Here is a 16,480-nt window from a genome sequence, read left to right as displayed (position 1 = left end):
TTAGTCTTGCCTGCATTATTTGAGGGAATATTCTTCATGATTGTGTTTTGTCTGAGTCTAGTCTTGGGGTCTTTGACAAAGATGGCGTGCCTCGTACAGATTCCAGAAATAGACATCACTTATTTTAACTAGTGTGAGATAACTACTGTGTTGAGACTAGCTAGGCCCCTATGTATAGCTTTCTACATGCTATTTAAGATGTAAAATAAACCTATTGCTTGCATAATCAGCTAAGCATACCTTGTGGACAGACAAGTAATATTGACAGAAACTTCAACAGAAAGTTGACCATTCTGAGCATTGGCTTGTCGGCTCTCTAGACGCGTTCCTTCTACAAGTATTGCATACATTTGGTTTGGTCATTGGACCAGTACATTCTTAATACACCAATATACTGCTTAAATACTAAAGTTTGATATGTTTTTGAGCCATTAATTTTTATTGAAGGTGATTTCCCTTGAAATTTAGAGCTTGCCACTTTGTTTATCAATGCATTTGAGCTGAATTCAGTACAGTTAAACAGAAACCCTTCTCCCCTTAAAGAAAGAAAGAAGACAGTAATTAACCTTGTGCATTTCGCTCTAGCTCTTTAAGAACTCAGGTGCAAGAAAAGCATGTAAGTTGTTAGTTGTGTACTAGTTTCCTTCTTAACCATGGACTTGGGTTGGGCGTTACAGAAATTGACTGGTGACATATTGCTCACGTCATTTTCAGTAAGCGACTGTGTGATTGACAAAATATTGCATTGCACCAATTAGTTTTGAAATATATTCTTTGGTGGGATTTTGACAGGCTCCTTTTGTTTCACTTTTCTTGATTCCTGAGGCCATATTCTTCTCATCTTCTATCCATGCTTTTTATATTGTGAGATCTCCACCAATGGGTCCTTTGAGGAATAATAATTGATGAGGTACCTTTTTATTTATTTATTATTTATTTTTATTTATATAAATGACTTTTTGATTCACTGGACCTTCTCCTACTGACCTAAAAAAATAGCAGGGGCCATTTGGCATCATCCTAGAATCTCCTTTACCTGTTATGGAATATATTAAAGCAAGAAAGGAGCTTCAAGTACAGCAGCTGGTTAAAGAGAAAGGTACTTCAATAACTCTTCTTCTTTTCTTGTTTTTCAAACATTCGGGCCACATACCATAAGAACTTGTCAATAATTTTATTCCTTGCTTTGAATATGAGCTTGCCACCAAGGATATTAGTTCAGGAAAGTAGAAGCAAATGAAATGCTTGCTCAGGAAGAACTCTCCTCTTCCATGAAACTAGATGACCTATCACTTGTAGGTTCCTACCATTACAATCTTACAGTTACCCATTTTAGATGAAGGAATTATGATGGTAACTACCTGATTAGTATAGTAATTACTGTAGTTTAAATTAACACGCGGCGAGTCAACTGATAGGGATTTTCGGATTGTAAGGATCCAATGCTTGAACATAAATTAGTATCTTAAACTTTTAATAGCAAGCTAAGATATATAAATTCGTATCTTAAACTTGATCAGCTTTGAATCCTGGGACATTGTTTATCAATGCAGCAGACCAACTGAATGTGTAACACTGGGATGGCAAGCCTTTGAAGATCAATGATTGGATTTTGATTCCAGTGATCAAACTCTTGACCACAACCCAAGAAATCTGAAGATCAATCTGATGCAATTGACTTTTACGATTTGTTGTTGGCCATTGTGGTCTCCTTTTCTTTTTCTTCTTTTCTTTTTGGGGGTGAAAATTTCTTTTATTCAGTTCAGTTTGGATATGGATTACAGAATTAAAGCTAACAATCCCTTTGGAATATATTTCTTTATGGGACTTTTATGCAGAGTGAGCCCTGTTGATTGCCCTTTATGTCATTTCATTTTGTGTTGGCATGCATCACAGAGAGAGAGAGAGAGAGAGAGAGAGAGAGAGAGAGGGAGAGAGAGAAGGTTAACTTATCATCACAATTGAATTCACAAAAGAGGTTAACTAATAATATTGGTTATGTATATTAATTCAATCCAAGTGTTAATGTCAGGTTTTTCTTTGAGCATGATCAATGGACAGAATTATATATCAGAAAAAAGGAAAACAGGAAAAGTGTGATGAGTTTTTAGGTCCATGAAGCAATTATACTTGATTCCTTACCTGCCTGTGAAACATCCAAGGCAGGAACCATTGATTGATGTAACCTCTAGTGGCATTTAGTGCTGTATATTAACCCTAGCAATATAGGATGTATGACCAGCTTCTTATGAAACTCAGCCACCAAGATTCTCCTGTATTTATTTGGATCCAAATTTTAATCTTTATTTCATACAAGACTCATTTTAATTTAATTTAATTTCTGGATGGAATAGAAAAGTAAATAATAATGTAAAGTTCACATAGAAATTTAAAGTATATATCTTTATTTCACTAAAAATTGATGATTTGATTCACTTTTTCTGGAATACTTCTTTACAAGAAAAATACGTTATGGTTTGGGGTCCCAAAATCCAACCTTAGATTCTTTGATTCCTCCACCCTTACAAAGAACAAAAGGAATCTGCCAATCACACCACATCCTCCTCAGAAAAGAAACTTATAAATAAATAAAAGGGAGATAAATTTAAAAAGAAAGAAAGACCCATTTCCCTTTCAGTCACCAAAAGAAATATCCATTATGACGTTCCCATCAACTTAATTATTTCTTTATTCATATTTTTCTGCATTGCTCCTCACACTAGTAGGAAAGTTGCACCCATTATTCATCATGGTGGGGTTTCTTATTCATCAGGGAATCAAGCAGAGAGAGAGAGAGAGAGAGGTGGGAAAACAGCAAGATAAAACAAACCATACACTTTTCCTCTTTTCTCTCCTTTTAAGACTCAAATTGAACTGTGTTGCTTTCTCTGTTTTTGCTGCATCAGAGATTCTCTCCACCCCTTTCAAGTCAAAGAAGTGAGAAAATAAAATTAAAAAAAAGAAAAGAAAAGTTGGTATGAAATGAGAGATGGAAGGAAAGGAGGAACTACAGCTCATGGCATATATTCCCCCAACATAACCCCACTTATGTTCCCAGATATGGAGTGAGAACACAGGACAGGCCAACTACTCCAAATTATAAAGAGAGCTCTATAGCTGCCACAGATTGGATCAAAGCTTTTAAGGCTCCTAACCAACATTTATGTTGCCTTCTTCTCTCTTTCTCTCTCTCTCTCTGTCTCTCTCTCATCCACAATACGAAAATGGGTCTGCTGCAGAATATGCAAAATCAGAATATGAATTTGGTTTTGTCCACTGATGCAAAGCCCAGGCTAAAATGGACTCCAGAACTTCATCAAAGATTTGTTGAAGCAGTCACTCAGCTTGGAGGGGCAGACAGTTGAGTATATAAGCTTGATTGATATTCTTCTTCAAATCCCTTTTTAGTTTCTTTCTGTTTCTATACAAAGTTCTAATGTCTTTGTTTCACATATGGGCAGAGGCCACACCAAAGAGTTTGATGAGGGTGATGGGAATTCATGGACTCACTCTGTACCACCTAAAGAGCCACTTACAGGCATATTTCTCCCTTTTCTTGGTTGATCACATCCAGTCTTTTTTCAGACCATTATGGAAAAGCATAACTGTAAAACTGTTTTGTTTTCTTGTGCAGAAATACAGGCTAGGGAAAAGCCAACAGTCAGAAAACTGCACTGACATTAAGCAAGAAGGTGACTCCAATGCTTCATTAGATTATAAAAACTATAAAGGATCATCATCTTTACTCTTCTTTTTTTTTCTTCATCTTCTTGAAATGTTAATATTGATTGTCCTCCCTGATGCAGATTACAAAGAGATTCAGAGCAGTGATGATCATTTCGACACGGATATCAGTGATGAAACTCACTGTCAGATTAATGAGTAATATAGTTAGAAAATAGATCCCATCTCTTTGATGAATTTAGATGGAAATGACAACACAGAGAACTCCTATTGATTAAGTGTTGTTATGTTTATCAGAAGCTTGCAGATAGCCGAGTCTCTCCAATTGCAAATGGAAGTGCAGAGGAAACTTCATGAACAAATTGAGGTAAAACCGATAAACCAACATAAACCCATCCTCAATTCATAAACAGATTTAAAAACTACCAATGCATGCCAACAAACCCCGAGTTCTGTTTTCAGGTGCAGAGACATCTTCAGCTAAGAATTGAAGCTCAAGGGAAGTATTTACAAACAGTATTAAAGAAAGCACAAGAAACTCTTTCTGGGTATGGTTCTTCTTCAGTGGGAGTAGAACTAGCAAAGGCTGAACTCACTCAGTTAGTCTCAATGGTTAACAATGGATGTCCCAGTTCTTCATTCTCAGAATTAACTGAAACAGGAACTTCAAGCCTAAAATACGTAGAGAGGAAACAAATGAGAGGCTCCATGGAAAGTTCCTTGACATCTTCTGAAAGTTCAGGAAGGAAGGAAGAGAAGCAACCAATGCATAAGCATGGTGGTGATCCTGAAAAGTCTAATACAACCTGTGTGGAGCTACCATTGATGGACATCCACCCAGAAAATAAGCCATGGAATAATGTTACAAACAGTCATGTTATTGGGAGGAAGAGAAGCAGCAGTCCCATTTCTGATGGTATCTGTGTTGAGCAACCAATTTCTAAAAGGACACCAACACAAAGGGACAAAAGTGGCCAGCATCTGAGAAAGTCTGGATTATTGGACACAATTGATCTGAACAGAAAATATCAGAATGACATTGATTCTGGTCCAAAAGTAATAGACTTGAATTGCAAGGGAATTTAAGACCTCAAGTTTGAAACCATCTGGGTTTAGTTATATGTAGTCTATGGAGCAAACTTAATTCCCATTAAGTGCTAATCTTTTGTTTATATACTATGTACATTGTTATATGTATGGACCTCCAAGGACTTTTGAAAGTATATTCATATCAAAAGAAGGTATAATATATTGTGTGGATACATCTCTCTCTCTCTCTCTCTCTCTCTCTCTCTCTCTCTCTCTCTCATGTGCGTACATGAACGCGTGTTGAATGCCAACCCAGAAACTGCTCACTGCTCCTGTCTGATCATGAAGTTCCTAAATTAAACTTAACAAACTCGCTTTTTGGGTCATAAGACACTTTAGAACGTATAGAATGTTTTGTAGATATATGATACCTACTTTATAGCTACATGTCGCATGACTTGATATAATCATGTCAATCAATAACATCAGAGCGTTCTTGAAATGTATTTTCTATGTTTGTCAAGGGCAGGCAGGGCATTATTTAGATACAATTTTCCACTACACATTCTAAAGGAAAAACCAGTGAAGGGCGAGAGAAATCATGATAGAAACAAAATCATTAGACGCCCAACAATAAAAAAGGATGGATTACTAGCTAAGCCATGCGCATGTTATCTAATGAATGCAGAGGAAATCAATCAATTATAATAATATGCTACTAGCACCAACTAACTCTATAATTGTCTGTCCCACCCCCTACGGAAATAAACTATGCCTGCCTCTCCTTAATCCACAGTTATATGGAAGCATCAAGCCTGGAACTCCTACTACAACAAACTATTCTTGGTAATGGGCTTTTCATTTTATCTGCTCCTCCTATTTGTTGACTTGGCTTTATGTTCCTCATGGCTTCAAGGTATGCTACTACCATTACCCGGTTTATTTTTAGCAAATATCTCATTTAGAAGTTCTGCATTGATATCCTGCTTTGCTAATTGTGATTGTAGGACGAACGCTTCCCCATATGACTTCAGATGTCAATGACCTCTCAGGCAAGTCCTTCGATTACATTGTCGTTGGAGGAGGCACCGCTGGCTGTCCCCTAGCTGCAACCCTCTCTGAGAAATTCTCAGTGCTCTTGGTGGAACGAGGTAGCTCACCATATGGAAATCCCTTGGTGTTGGAAACAAAGAACTATGGGCTCTCATTGCTTCAAACTGATAAATATACATCAGTTGCACAGAGCTTTATCTCCAATGACGGTGTTCCCAATCTCAGAGGAAGAGTTCTAGGAGGATCATCTGCTATAAATGGTGGGTTTTATAGTAGAGCAAGTGAGGATTTTGTCCAAAAAGTTGGGTGGGATAAGGAGGCGGTAATGGGTGCTTATCAATGGGTGGAGTCGAGAATTGTCTTTAAACCTGAATTGACCCCATGGCAGTATGTTGCTGAGTTTAGCTTTCTTGAAGCAGGAATTTTCCCATATAATGGTTTTAGTTTGGAGCATATTGAGGGAACAAAGGTTGGTGGGAGTGTATTTGATGAATGGGGACGAAGACACACGTCAGCTGATCTTCTAGAGGCAGGGAATCCAAACAACATCACAGTTCTTTTAAATGCAACTGTGAAGAATGTCATCTTTCGTGAAAAAGGTAAAGCATGAAACTGGTGCTAGTTCTTTACTGATAAAAAGCCTTTATATGGTTGAATTCCTAAATGGTTTTGCAGGTAACAGAAATGAGACAATAGCTAGAGGCATAAGATTCATCAAGAGCGACGGCAATTCGAGCCAAACTTACGATGCTTACCTCAACCAGCCAGAGAACTCATGTTCATGGGGTGATGTGATACTAGCAGCAGGGGCCTTAGGCAGCCCTCAGATTTTATTGTTAAGTGGCATTGGCCCTCAGAAACATATAAAGAAGTTCAATATCCAACTAGCAGCCGACTTAAAGGGGGTTGGAAAAGGAATGAAAGACAATCCTGGCATTGCACTCTTAGCTGACTCTAAGCCCAAAAATTTCCCACCAGAACCTCCAAAAGTTGTCGGCATAGCAGATCACTTCAAAATCATAATTGAGGCAGGAATTTTACCTATTAGCCTCAATGCAACAGTAATGCCAATTGCTGCCAAACTTGCGTTTCCAGAATCAGAAGGAAAGCTAGAACTGAACAGCACAGACCCCAGAGAAAACCCATCAGTGACTTTTAACTATCTAGCAAAGGAAAAGGATTGGGCAAGATGCGTAAAGCTAGGGCAGTTGCTTGAGCGAGTTGTAAGGTCTGAATCAATTGCTTTCTTCCTGGGGTTGGAACGCAAAAATGAGTTGATGTCCACTGAAGATGAGCTAAGAAAATTGTGCAAGAAGAATGTGAGGACCTTCTACCACTATCATGGTGGTTGCTCTGTGGGGTCAGTTGTTGACAAAGATTACAGGGTATATGGTGTGAAGGGGTTAAGAGTAGTTGATGGATCAACCTTCCTGGAATCACCAGGCACAAATCCAATGGCCACCCTGTTGATGCTTGGAAGGTACCAAGGGATCAAGATTCTTGAAGATAGAAATTAATTATGCTTAAAACCCATCATATCCCAGACTTTCATCAACTTGTATTAGCCAATTACCATGTACATATTTGAATAAAAAGTTTCAGTTTTTTTTTTTGGATTGAAATTCACTCAAAACAACAGAAAAAATAACCCTTTTTGAAAAAATAAAGAATTGTGTGAATACGATCAACTCCAAATTCGAAATTCTGCATAGCATTTAGATCTGTGCATCATCAACTCACTTTGATATTCCTCCTTACCATCGTATCATGATAAAAGTTGAAAAAGGAGGCAAAAGAAATTTGAAATACAATTTCACCGGATGAAACTTAAAGCTCCGAGCCTGTACAAATCACTTCCTAGTTCCTTTCTACAAATATGTAAGAACAGAATAAATCTTAAATTTTTTGTTTTCTAACTCTGCATATCATCGTGATCAGCTGCTGGGCTTGAAGAGGAATCACTGGCATTAAAATCACCTGAAGGTGTTTGCTCAGAATCCTCACTTGCTCTCGTGCTCTCTTGGACATAAAAGCTAACCCTAATCTCTCCCTCGACCCTCCTCTCTCTGTCCGCGCCATCTATCTTCTTCCCCGGCTCTTCCTCATCAACAGGCATGTTATACCGACAAACTGGGCAAGACCCATGAATCTTCAACCACTTCTCTATACAACCACCGTGAAACCTATGCTTGCAAGGCATCTCTTTGGCCACACCATCAATCTCAAACTGCTCCAAGCAGATCACACACTCGGACCCACCATCACCTTCAACAATCTTTACACAGGGCATGGCATCAATGGAGGCTTTCGAGGCCGGTGGCTGGCCATCCTTCATACCCAACTCTTGCAGAGAATCGCCTTCGACCACCATCATAGTCTGAGCGAAAGGGTTGATGAAGATGAGTCTTTCATGCGGGGTCGGCCTTCCAGGGTTTTCTTGATCTGGGTTGTCGTGATCTGGGTTTTCCGGGTCAGTTCTCGGGGTGGCGCTTGCCAGGCCCAAGATGAAGGGCACGAACAGAGACAGGTCTCTCTCCCTCACAATCCTTTCAAAAAACGAAGCAATCTCAGACGCCTCTGCTTCAGAAGCCATGGTACTTTCTGCTAATTTGTGATCAAGAACAAAGAAAGAGAGAATTTTCAGGAGAATCAGAGAGAGATTTGGGGAAGTTAAAGAATCACAAAGAATTTAAATAATAAACAAAAAAAGAGAGAGAGAGAGAGAAAGAATAGGGCTTCGGCTTTGGGACTGGTCAGGTTTTAAGAGGGGAAGAACTGTGAGGAAGAAGGTTGTAGAAAGATCTGGAACTTCCGGACAAAAGAAATAAGTAAATTTAAGTTTTACCCATAAAAAAACTTTCACTTTTGGAAAAAGCCAAAGCTTTTTGAAAAAAGACAGAATAACCTCTCAACTTTCAAACTAAAGACATGCAAATGTAAAGGATTTCTTAAGAAAGCAACAAATAAATAAGGGCAATTTTGTCCATTTTTACTTCTTTTAAAAATTTTCTCTCTCCTTTGGGCTTTTCCAAAGTCTCCCAAAGAAATATCTGGAATTTTATTTGTGATTATTTTAGAAACCGCGGGATTCCTAATAACACGTGGATATGTATTTTTATCAAGTATTTACAGTGACGTGGAATTAGGGACGAATGACACGTCACAATTTGGAGAAAAAAAACATTTTTTATTGAAACGTAAAAAATGAAAAGATTGCGAATTTTCATACAAGACGCATTCATGTCTATCTTCACCCTTCCAGAGTTCAAAGGGCGTCCAATAAAAAAAAGTTCAAAGGGTGAAGATATAATTTCAACAATCCAGAGAGCCGCCAGAGCGAAAGCCTGTCTCTTCTCCATTGATGGGTCATGGCTGAATCGGCTGATGCAAGGATGTTTACAATTTGAACTTTCTGAAAGGACTGCACACAAAGTGTTTGATGAAATTCCTGAACGGCTTTGTTTTGCGTTTTTCAATATTTCCAGCGTGTGTTTTGATGTTTCGGACCCCGAAGTGGCATAGTGCATTGTTCACTTTCAGCAAGTCAAACAGTTAAAGAACTACTTGTGTATGAGTATGGCTCTTGGGAATGTTGCTGCTCTGCAATTTTCGGCTTCTGCTCTTTTCGGGATTCGTTCAGCAACTTCCAGCTTTCAACAACCCATGCAGACTAGAATAAGTAAGTCAAAGCCAACTTACACTAGATTATTATTATTTTCTTCAAAAGATATAAACCCTTCTCAATGGTTCTGTGTTTTTGTCCAATGCTAAAAAGATAAGGAAAAGCTATATCACTGGTGCATGCAAATTTGCATTATGGGTTTACTGGCAAATTCTGTGATTCATGTAGATTTCTCCGTGATGCCGTTGGTAATGAGAGCAAGGGGGAATGCCCGAACAGAAAGTGCGAAAATTCGAAACAGAAGAACGCAAAAGAAGGTATATCGTCCTCCCTGCATTTGATGAAAAATGTGCTACGTGATGCTTGAGTTAAGTGTGTTTCTTAGGGCTCATTTTGTTTCTAATCCGCTAAATCATGGTTTTCAACTTCTTGATCAGTATAATGGCACGCCTAAAAGACCACGGCTTTCAGTATTCTGTTCAGGTAAACAGTTGTATGCTATGCTGGTAGATGATCAAAACAAGAACTGTTTGTTCTATGGAAGCACTCTGCAAAAATCTGTGCGTCAAAATTCGCCTTGTAGTACCAGTGTAAGTGCACCCCAAGCTTGTGTAAGAAAGATCTCTCAGCCAGCCACTGTCAATTTAGAGAATCACATTTGATGATAGTAACGCAAATTCTCTAAACTTCATTCTGCTATGACATCTGATAGGAAGCTGCTAAACGCGTCGGCGAGGAGCTCATCAAGGCGTGCCACGATCTCAACATACATGAATTATCATCTTACGATCGCAATGGTTTTGCCACCGGGGAAAGGATTCAGGCATTTGAGATTGCAATTTCTGAACATGGGTTCTTGCCAAGATAGATCTGCATCTGCTATGTGAACTCTTGTTGATGATACATGGAATTGAATTGTTCTTTTGCAATATCTATTTTGCCCTTTTTCTATTTTTATTTTTTTCGTTAAATGAGAAGGGCAAGATCCAAGAGTGAGAAAAAGATTAGGATAGGTAAATCATGCTAACTGCGTGCAGATTCTATACATTTCAACACATTTCTCCCCTCTCTCTCTCTCTCTCTCTCTCTCTCTCTCTCTATCATCCTAAGGAAACTCAGGATTGCACTTTTTGTTATCCTGGCCAATAACACAATAACACGTAGGATAACTTTTTCATGAGTCATTTTGTTATTGGCCGGGGTAGCAAAATAGTATTATCCCTGTTACATGTAAGTTTTTTTGCATCCTAACGCGCAAAATTTCAACACTACATATCCTATGGCATCACACTATGTAATATCACTAAAATATACAGCAATGGTGGTCGGCTAGTCACTAAAATATATCTCCTCTTTAGTTAGCGCCTTGGTCAATCTTGGTCAACACCGTCAACTACTCTCTGCAAAAAGATAAGGTTGCCAAGATTTCTCTCTTCAGCTTCGATGGAGGCTAATGAAGCTATAAAAGGTTTCCAATGGATAATCTAATTTTGTCTACCTATCGCCCCCACAACATTTAGCAACTTGGCCTTCTTGAATTTTCTGCCACAGGCAAAGCATCTCCCTCGGACCTTGGTAATGCGCAACGACATAGCCATCCTTGCACCCTTCGTTATAGACTTTCTCTTCCTTCACATACTGTACATTCAGACCCTCCTTTTTCATATCTGCAATCCAGATGCCCATCGCCACATCTTCTAGCTTGAACATCTGATATGACAAAGCAGTGTTTTTACTTTCAGATGGTCAAATAAAGAAATCATTCTGTCATCTCATTTCACGCTTTTCTTTATATTGTTTAAAAATGTAGTTTGTTTCTTACCTTTAAACTGCCTTTCTTATACCGTGCCGAAACTGCCTTTGCTATGTCATTTGATACCACATAACCAGGACCGTGTGCCCATGGCGGGTAGGTCTGTTCGGGCCATTCCTAAATTAAAGCGGCCGATGAATGGAGAAAGTTATGTGAGAAGTAGATACTTTCTTTTCGATAACCAATAGAAAATCACAGCTTGCATGGTATGATATGCAGAAGGAATACATTCATATTTAAATAGGATCAACAAAAGAAATTACCTCAGGGCTGATATACCACTTGCTATCTGGATTTCGATGAGGTCGGGAATCTGAGTTAATGAGGCCATAAAGCAGCCCACGAGTCACCTTGATCCTGTTTAAGGAAGCTAGCACTTCATCCACACGGACAAATGCATCGTCATCCGTCTTCATGACAAACTTTGCTGAAACAACCTCTGTCTGTTGAAGAGATTAAATCAATGAGAACAAGAAAACAGATATTCCCATGTTCAAGGAAAAGTAAGATTTTTACCCCAAAGATGCAGATGGCCAAAGTTTTCCAGGTAATGAGGCCATAGTAATCAACAAAAGGCATCAGCTGTATGTCTCCATAGGTTTGTGCCTCGTTCCAGAGTTCTTCATTCACTATTTGGTTCTTGTGCTGCAATACGTTTCAAACTAGATGAATAATTTAACAACAGGCTCAAAAGAAACAGAAAGAAGTAATAAACTGACATTTTTTGGGTGAAAAAACAGAGCATAAATTTGCATTTTAATGCTTACCATGCCTAATGATAGAAAAATAAATGATAAATCTGGAACTAAGATGTGGATTGGTATGAAAAGAATCAGGACTCTGTCCATCATCAGGACCTTCCTTTAAAAGAAGATCATTTTGGGTCCACTGAAAATTGTCCATGCAATCTTACATGGCTGATTTTTGTCAATACTTTAACAAAGAACAAGACTTTAGCTCACCAAACCAACAAAAAAGCGCACTGAAACTGCCCCTGATCGCACAGCAGCATACTGCATCCATGTTCTTCGAACAGCCATTCTTCGTTTAAAATTGTTTGCGGTAGAGAAAACACCAATAAAGAGATCCAATCGTCTGTGAGGAGAGAGAGGAGCAGATTTGAGTTCTTCTAAATTAATTATGTGCTCCGAATCCTCTGATGAGGGTAAACCGCTGGCTAGGACAGAAATTAGTTTCAAGTCTCCAGATATCCTTAATTCACTAACAAGCCATGGCTCCAAAGTCTGAACAAAACCAGGAAAACAGCATATGAATTCAAAGAGACAAGTGCTTATCTTTCAAATGCAACAGGAAAAATTAAAATTGAAGAACTTACCTCACGGAATGCAAAAGATGTTAGATGCTTCCCATCAACGGTCATTTGGATTCCTTCTGAACCCACTCTAAGTGTAGCAACAAATGGATAACCTTGCTTAAATGGAAAGTATCTTCTGGACTTTGATCCGTCTTGCACAGTTGAAGACTGCCTTGAAACGTTGGAGCGTATCCTCTGCTCTTCAGTTTTTCCGACTATCTTGTTGCACTGGTCCAACTCATCCACTGGCACATGCAACCATTGACACTTTTAATACAGAGAAAGAGTAAATATAAATAGGCCTTATAGAACTGGACAGAAACTAGTCATTGAACATGATTTCACATTAAAACATTATATTCAGTCTTTAGTAAAAATTACAAAGACAGTTTAGCATGCTATGACCCAGATGTTAAAAATATATACACATATAGCTCTCAGTGTCACTAATAACTGCACCACAGTGTATTGCAGAAACACTGACTGTCTGAATTGGGTTATGCAACTAACAAAGTACTAATATCTATTTAATAGGGTTGAACTTAATATGCATTACTTATAAAGAAAACAGTTTTTATCTGATGGATGCACACCCTGATGAAAAATGGAAGAATGGGCTAAAGGAAAAGGTCAAACTTGATTTATATGTCAAATTGTTTCATAAAATTGAAACTGCAATTCCACTATCAACTTAATATGTCAAAAGACGAAGCGATGTACTAAACTTTTTGCCATAGCTGACTAATAGAAAAATGAGGCAGGAAATTTAACCTTTATTGTTCTTTTCAGGTGTTGGGGATGGGCAACGCTCCTCTTCACCCCAATCATGAGCAACAGTCCAGGTGTTCTGGACAATTACAGGGTCCTCGGTTAGCTTATCACCATTTAGCCTCACATTGTAATGCAATATAACGGGTGGATCAGGCTCCCCTGGAAGAGGCTCCCCTGTCAACTCAATCCGAAAATTCCCAACAAGTCCATTTGGAACGCCAATAACTGTAATTGAAGAACCTTGAGTCAGGCCACAAGGAACCCGCAACTTATGAACATTATTATCAATTCCTGTGCCATTCATTTTATTGAGAAAATAAGGACACTGCTTCTCTTTTGCTTTCCCAGGTGAACTTTCATTTGTATAAACAAGTCTTTGTTCTTCAACTGAGGCCATAAGGCTATTCCATGCACCTCCAGCTTCCTTTATAGCATCCACCGCATGGGGCAAACCCTGAGCTTGATTGATAAGGTGTTTCAAAAGGTTCCATGTCTGCAAAGTTTGCTGTTCCTCATTGGATACATTCCTCTGAGCAAAGAGGCTAAAGACTATAATCTCAGCAGAAATCACTTGAGAAGCATTCTCTGGATTCTGAACTGCAGGTGGAACAGTATTTAACCATTCAAGAGGATTACTAGTATTGGTGTAGAGTGCATTGGTCAAGAAACTATCCCCAGTGGGGTAGTTTAGGATGCCATATCTCAAAACTAGCAGCATGAACAAACTTGCAGCCACAATACCGCCATAAGATTTCTTCATTTTGGTGACTACAAAATTGCATCAATAGCTCTGAGCCTGGTTTCGCAACTTATTGATCATCATGAAACCCAACTACCACGCTGAACCAAAACCAAAAATTTATCAGTAGCGCGCCACAACAGTTACTCTTAAATGGAGAGAACAGTTACTGAAACATAAGCAACAACTGGAAAAATTCAATGAAAAGAGATTGGGATATAAGGCTCTGTCAATGGCATCAATCGCATATCATCTGCAATCTAAATCCCACATGGACTTTTGTTTCCCCAACTATTTTGAGAAACATCACAGAATTGATCTAACATAGTTGGACATAGTCATGAAAGCCAGCATTTATTTTTTTTAGACTTTTCAACAAAATACCACCAGTAATAGTTCATTCCTTGTCAAGACTTACCACAGATCAATTGGTCAAAATACATAGGAGCAGTTGAGTTTTTTTTTTTTTTTTTTTTTTCTTCTTCTTTCAGCAACTTTATAGTGTTCTCGGGAGACCAGATCAGATGCAAAATGCTATAATTTACTAAGTGATAGCGTAGAGAAGCACGAGACTGCAATGACTAAATTTTAAGAGGAGACGAATTGTTTAATCAAACCTGAAGCTCAAACAAAATTACAGAAAATTCAGTGAATTAGATTTCTCGGTCGAAAAATTATCATGTCAAATTATTCATGTTTATTGTATACAACATTTTCTTCTTTGACTAATTCAAAACATAATTTCTCGTTGAATTTACTAGATATGCCATTGCGGTATTTTACATCTTACTGGAAAAATTGTTCGGAACCACCATTAACGCCAAGCAAAATAAAATAAAATAAAGTAAAAATCAATCTACTAGTTCGTGAACTCATCCAAATCTACCATAAGCAAAATACGCTAAATTGAATTCCTAAATTATAAATCATCAAAGTTCGACAGTTGAGAAAACTCATACCTCCAATCGTTCTGCTACTTCAACGGCACACATATGCTAAGCTTGATTATGATATCTTCGTCAACTTTCTCGTCAAGCAAACAGTGCTTGAATCAATTGAAGCCGGAAGCAAGTGACCGGACAGATCCGAACGCAGCGAGCAAGCGAAGAAGAAGAAGAAGAACTGAGGAGTTCTGGATTAACTAAGCTACAGCAAAACAAGAAATTATAAGGAGAAAAAAACACAGAGGTGTAAAATTAGCAATATGACTAAAAAGGACAAGGCTCAAAATGACGGAAGTAAAGACGGTGGAGAATTTGCTCATATGTTTACCTTGTGAAGAAGAAGCAGCAAAGCAGCAGCTTTGTTTGGAACAATGCCGGAAAGTGAGAGAGAAAATCGCCGAGAAAATTTGAAATGGAGGTAGAGAGTGATGGATCGTTGCCGTTTGAACCTTTGAGTCTACGCGTTAACGGTGGGAAACCATAAAGAAACTGTTTTGGTCTTTATGAAGACTTGATTTCGTCCCTTTTTTAAGTCTGTTCGATCATTATACTTAAATTTATTAAATTATCGATTTTTTTCGGAAAAAAAATAGGATATTACTTATAATTAATAATAATAATAAATAGCATATTAAAAGAATTTGGACTTTGTGTTTTCACTTAACTTTTCTTCTTCTCTCATTTTTTGCAGTCTAAATGAAGCATAATGAATTCTTTTCTTTTGGGCTAAGTTCATCACCTACTACTACTCTAGAGTTTGCGTTTTTTAGACTCTTATTTAATAATATAATAATAAATATTAATTGTATGGTAATATCCTCATAATTACCAATTCATTGAACATAATACCAATGTCATTCTTTTGACCATGATTGACACTATTAGCATTTAATTTTGTCTCTTTCTTTTATTTCTCACAATTTAAAACATCAAATTTTGTCAACGAGATCTAACTCAATAAAAAAAAATATTGATTTACAGACAAGAGATATTATGTTTGAACTCATATGACATCTTAGTTGTGTGTATGAGAAACATTTATTCAATATAATTTAGACTATCACTTGTACTAAAAAAACTATAATTTTTACAATGAATTTATAATTTCAAGAGGTTAAAAGCAGTAAACTCTACATCTAAAGTCTAAAGAAAAAAAAAACTTAATTGTTAGTTCTTTTCTATGTTTTAAGAAAAATAAATTGATTCTAGAAAAAGGTAAATTATTTTTGGCATCAAACTCGTGTAGCAACGTGTTCATTAAATATTACTATTTTAGCAAGAAGAAGAATGTAGTAATTTTATTAGTGGTTGAAAAATTGAAAATTGTGTTTTTTTATTGCTTTAAATGACCCGTTCAGCTGTTCATGAAACTTCCAATTGCCTTGTCCACATTATATATTGAATATTGACCGGGAAAAAGCCAACTGGACAACGACATTTTGCGCGATGGCGGTCTTTTTCGATAAACGCCGTGACTTGACGTGGCTCTCCATTAATGGGCAGCGTGATA

At 37.7% G+C, this 16,480-nt stretch overlaps 5 protein-coding genes and 1 long non-coding RNA gene across 7 annotated transcripts; 4 read left to right on the top strand and 2 right to left on the bottom strand.

The window, feature by feature from the left end:
- LOC109946829 lies at positions 837–2,014 on the top strand. Its single transcript, XR_002269912.1, has 3 exons — positions 837–910; positions 1,003–1,099; positions 1,554–2,014. It is a non-coding gene; the product is annotated as an uncharacterized LOC109946829 (long non-coding RNA).
- LOC18789341 (myb family transcription factor PHL8) lies at positions 2,718–4,949 on the top strand. The gene is made up of 6 exons (XM_020555061.1): positions 2,718–3,360; positions 3,462–3,538; positions 3,635–3,692; positions 3,807–3,882; positions 3,982–4,051; positions 4,147–4,949. Exons 1-6 carry the CDS (start codon positions 3,225–3,227, stop codon positions 4,768–4,770), a joined length of 1,041 nt encoding a protein of 346 aa, XP_020410650.1. The 5' UTR covers positions 2,718–3,224; the 3' UTR covers positions 4,771–4,949.
- On the top strand, positions 5,038–7,388 carry LOC18790336 (protein HOTHEAD). The gene is made up of 3 exons (XM_007222809.2): positions 5,038–5,629; positions 5,721–6,365; positions 6,442–7,388. Exons 1-3 carry the CDS (start codon positions 5,563–5,565, stop codon positions 7,281–7,283), a joined length of 1,554 nt encoding a protein of 517 aa, XP_007222871.1. The 5' UTR covers positions 5,038–5,562; the 3' UTR covers positions 7,284–7,388.
- Positions 7,481–8,543, bottom strand: LOC18790828 (E3 ubiquitin-protein ligase RING1). Its single transcript, XM_007223864.2, has one exon. The coding sequence runs from the start codon at positions 8,357–8,359 to the stop codon at positions 7,679–7,681; it is 681 nt and encodes a 226-aa protein (XP_007223926.1). The 5' UTR covers positions 8,360–8,543; the 3' UTR covers positions 7,481–7,678.
- Positions 8,974–10,319, top strand: LOC18788501 (50S ribosomal protein L18). Its single transcript, XM_007224357.2, has 4 exons — positions 8,974–9,445; positions 9,617–9,705; positions 9,826–9,978; positions 10,101–10,319. The coding sequence occupies exons 1-4, from the start codon at positions 9,337–9,339 to the stop codon at positions 10,254–10,256; spliced, it is 507 nt and encodes a 168-aa protein (XP_007224419.2). The 5' UTR covers positions 8,974–9,336; the 3' UTR covers positions 10,257–10,319.
- On the bottom strand, positions 10,382–15,508 carry LOC18790330 (beta-1,3-galactosyltransferase GALT1). Of its 2 annotated transcripts, none has more exons than XM_020555060.1 (9): positions 15,299–15,508; positions 14,986–15,167; positions 13,288–14,127; positions 12,538–12,761; positions 12,164–12,445; positions 11,718–11,846; positions 11,465–11,644; positions 11,211–11,318; positions 10,382–11,098 (listed from the first exon to the last, which is right to left on the bottom strand). In XM_020555060.1, the coding sequence occupies exons 3-9, from the start codon at positions 14,045–14,047 to the stop codon at positions 10,883–10,885; spliced, it is 1,899 nt and encodes a 632-aa protein (XP_020410649.1). In that variant the 5' UTR covers positions 14,048–14,127; positions 14,986–15,167; positions 15,299–15,508; the 3' UTR covers positions 10,382–10,882. The 2 variants fall into 2 exon arrangements, with proteins under 2 accessions (XP_020410649.1, XP_007221977.1); XM_007221915.2 differs by having other exon boundaries at positions 14,986–15,172; positions 15,299–15,505.

Source organism: Prunus persica, chromosome G1 (genome assembly GCF_000346465.2).
Source record: "Prunus persica cultivar Lovell chromosome G1, Prunus_persica_NCBIv2, whole genome shotgun sequence".
Taxonomy (NCBI): Eukaryota; Viridiplantae; Streptophyta; class Magnoliopsida; order Rosales; family Rosaceae; genus Prunus; species Prunus persica.
Note: the sequence above shows the minus strand (reverse complement) of the source record. Positions and strands in the feature narration are given on the sequence as shown.

What these genes read in the sequence shown, in the direction of transcription:
- LOC18789341 (XM_020555061.1), top strand. Translation starts at nt 3,225, where the DNA reads ATGGGTCTGCTGCAGAATATGCAAAATCAGAATATGAATTTGGTTTTG. An exon ending in ACCTAAAGAGCCACTTACAG is followed by an intron (nt 3,539 to 3,634) that starts GCATATTTCTCC and finishes TTTCTTGTGCAG; the next exon opens with AAATACAGGCTAGGGAAAAG. An exon ending in CACTGACATTAAGCAAGAAG is followed by an intron (nt 3,693 to 3,806) that starts GTGACTCCAATG and finishes TCCCTGATGCAG; the next exon opens with ATTACAAAGAGATTCAGAGC.
- LOC18790336 (XM_007222809.2), top strand. Translation starts at nt 5,563, where the DNA reads ATGGGCTTTTCATTTTATCTGCTCCTCCTATTTGTTGACTTGGCTTTA. An exon ending in ATGTTCCTCATGGCTTCAAG is followed by an intron (nt 5,630 to 5,720) that starts GTATGCTACTAC and finishes TTGTGATTGTAG; the next exon opens with GACGAACGCTTCCCCATATG. An exon ending in TGTCATCTTTCGTGAAAAAG is followed by an intron (nt 6,366 to 6,441) that starts GTAAAGCATGAA and finishes ATGGTTTTGCAG; the next exon opens with GTAACAGAAATGAGACAATA.
- LOC18790828 (XM_007223864.2), bottom strand. Translation starts at nt 8,359, where the DNA reads ATGGCTTCTGAAGCAGAGGCGTCTGAGATTGCTTCGTTTTTTGAAAGG.
- LOC18788501 (XM_007224357.2), top strand. Translation starts at nt 9,337, where the DNA reads ATGAGTATGGCTCTTGGGAATGTTGCTGCTCTGCAATTTTCGGCTTCT. An exon ending in ACCCATGCAGACTAGAATAA is followed by an intron (nt 9,446 to 9,616) that starts GTAAGTCAAAGC and finishes TGATTCATGTAG; the next exon opens with ATTTCTCCGTGATGCCGTTG. An exon ending in ATTCGCCTTGTAGTACCAGT is followed by an intron (nt 9,979 to 10,100) that starts GTAAGTGCACCC and finishes GACATCTGATAG; the next exon opens with GAAGCTGCTAAACGCGTCGG.
- LOC18790330 (XM_020555060.1), bottom strand. Translation starts at nt 14,047, where the DNA reads ATGAAGAAATCTTATGGCGGTATTGTGGCTGCAAGTTTGTTCATGCTG. An exon ending in CATCTTTTGCATTCCGTGAG is followed by an intron (nt 12,446 to 12,537) that starts GTAAGTTCTTCA and finishes GGTTTTGTTCAG; the next exon opens with ACTTTGGAGCCATGGCTTGT. An exon ending in TGCGCTTTTTTGTTGGTTTG is followed by an intron (nt 11,847 to 12,163) that starts GTGAGCTAAAGT and finishes AACGTATTGCAG; the next exon opens with CACAAGAACCAAATAGTGAA.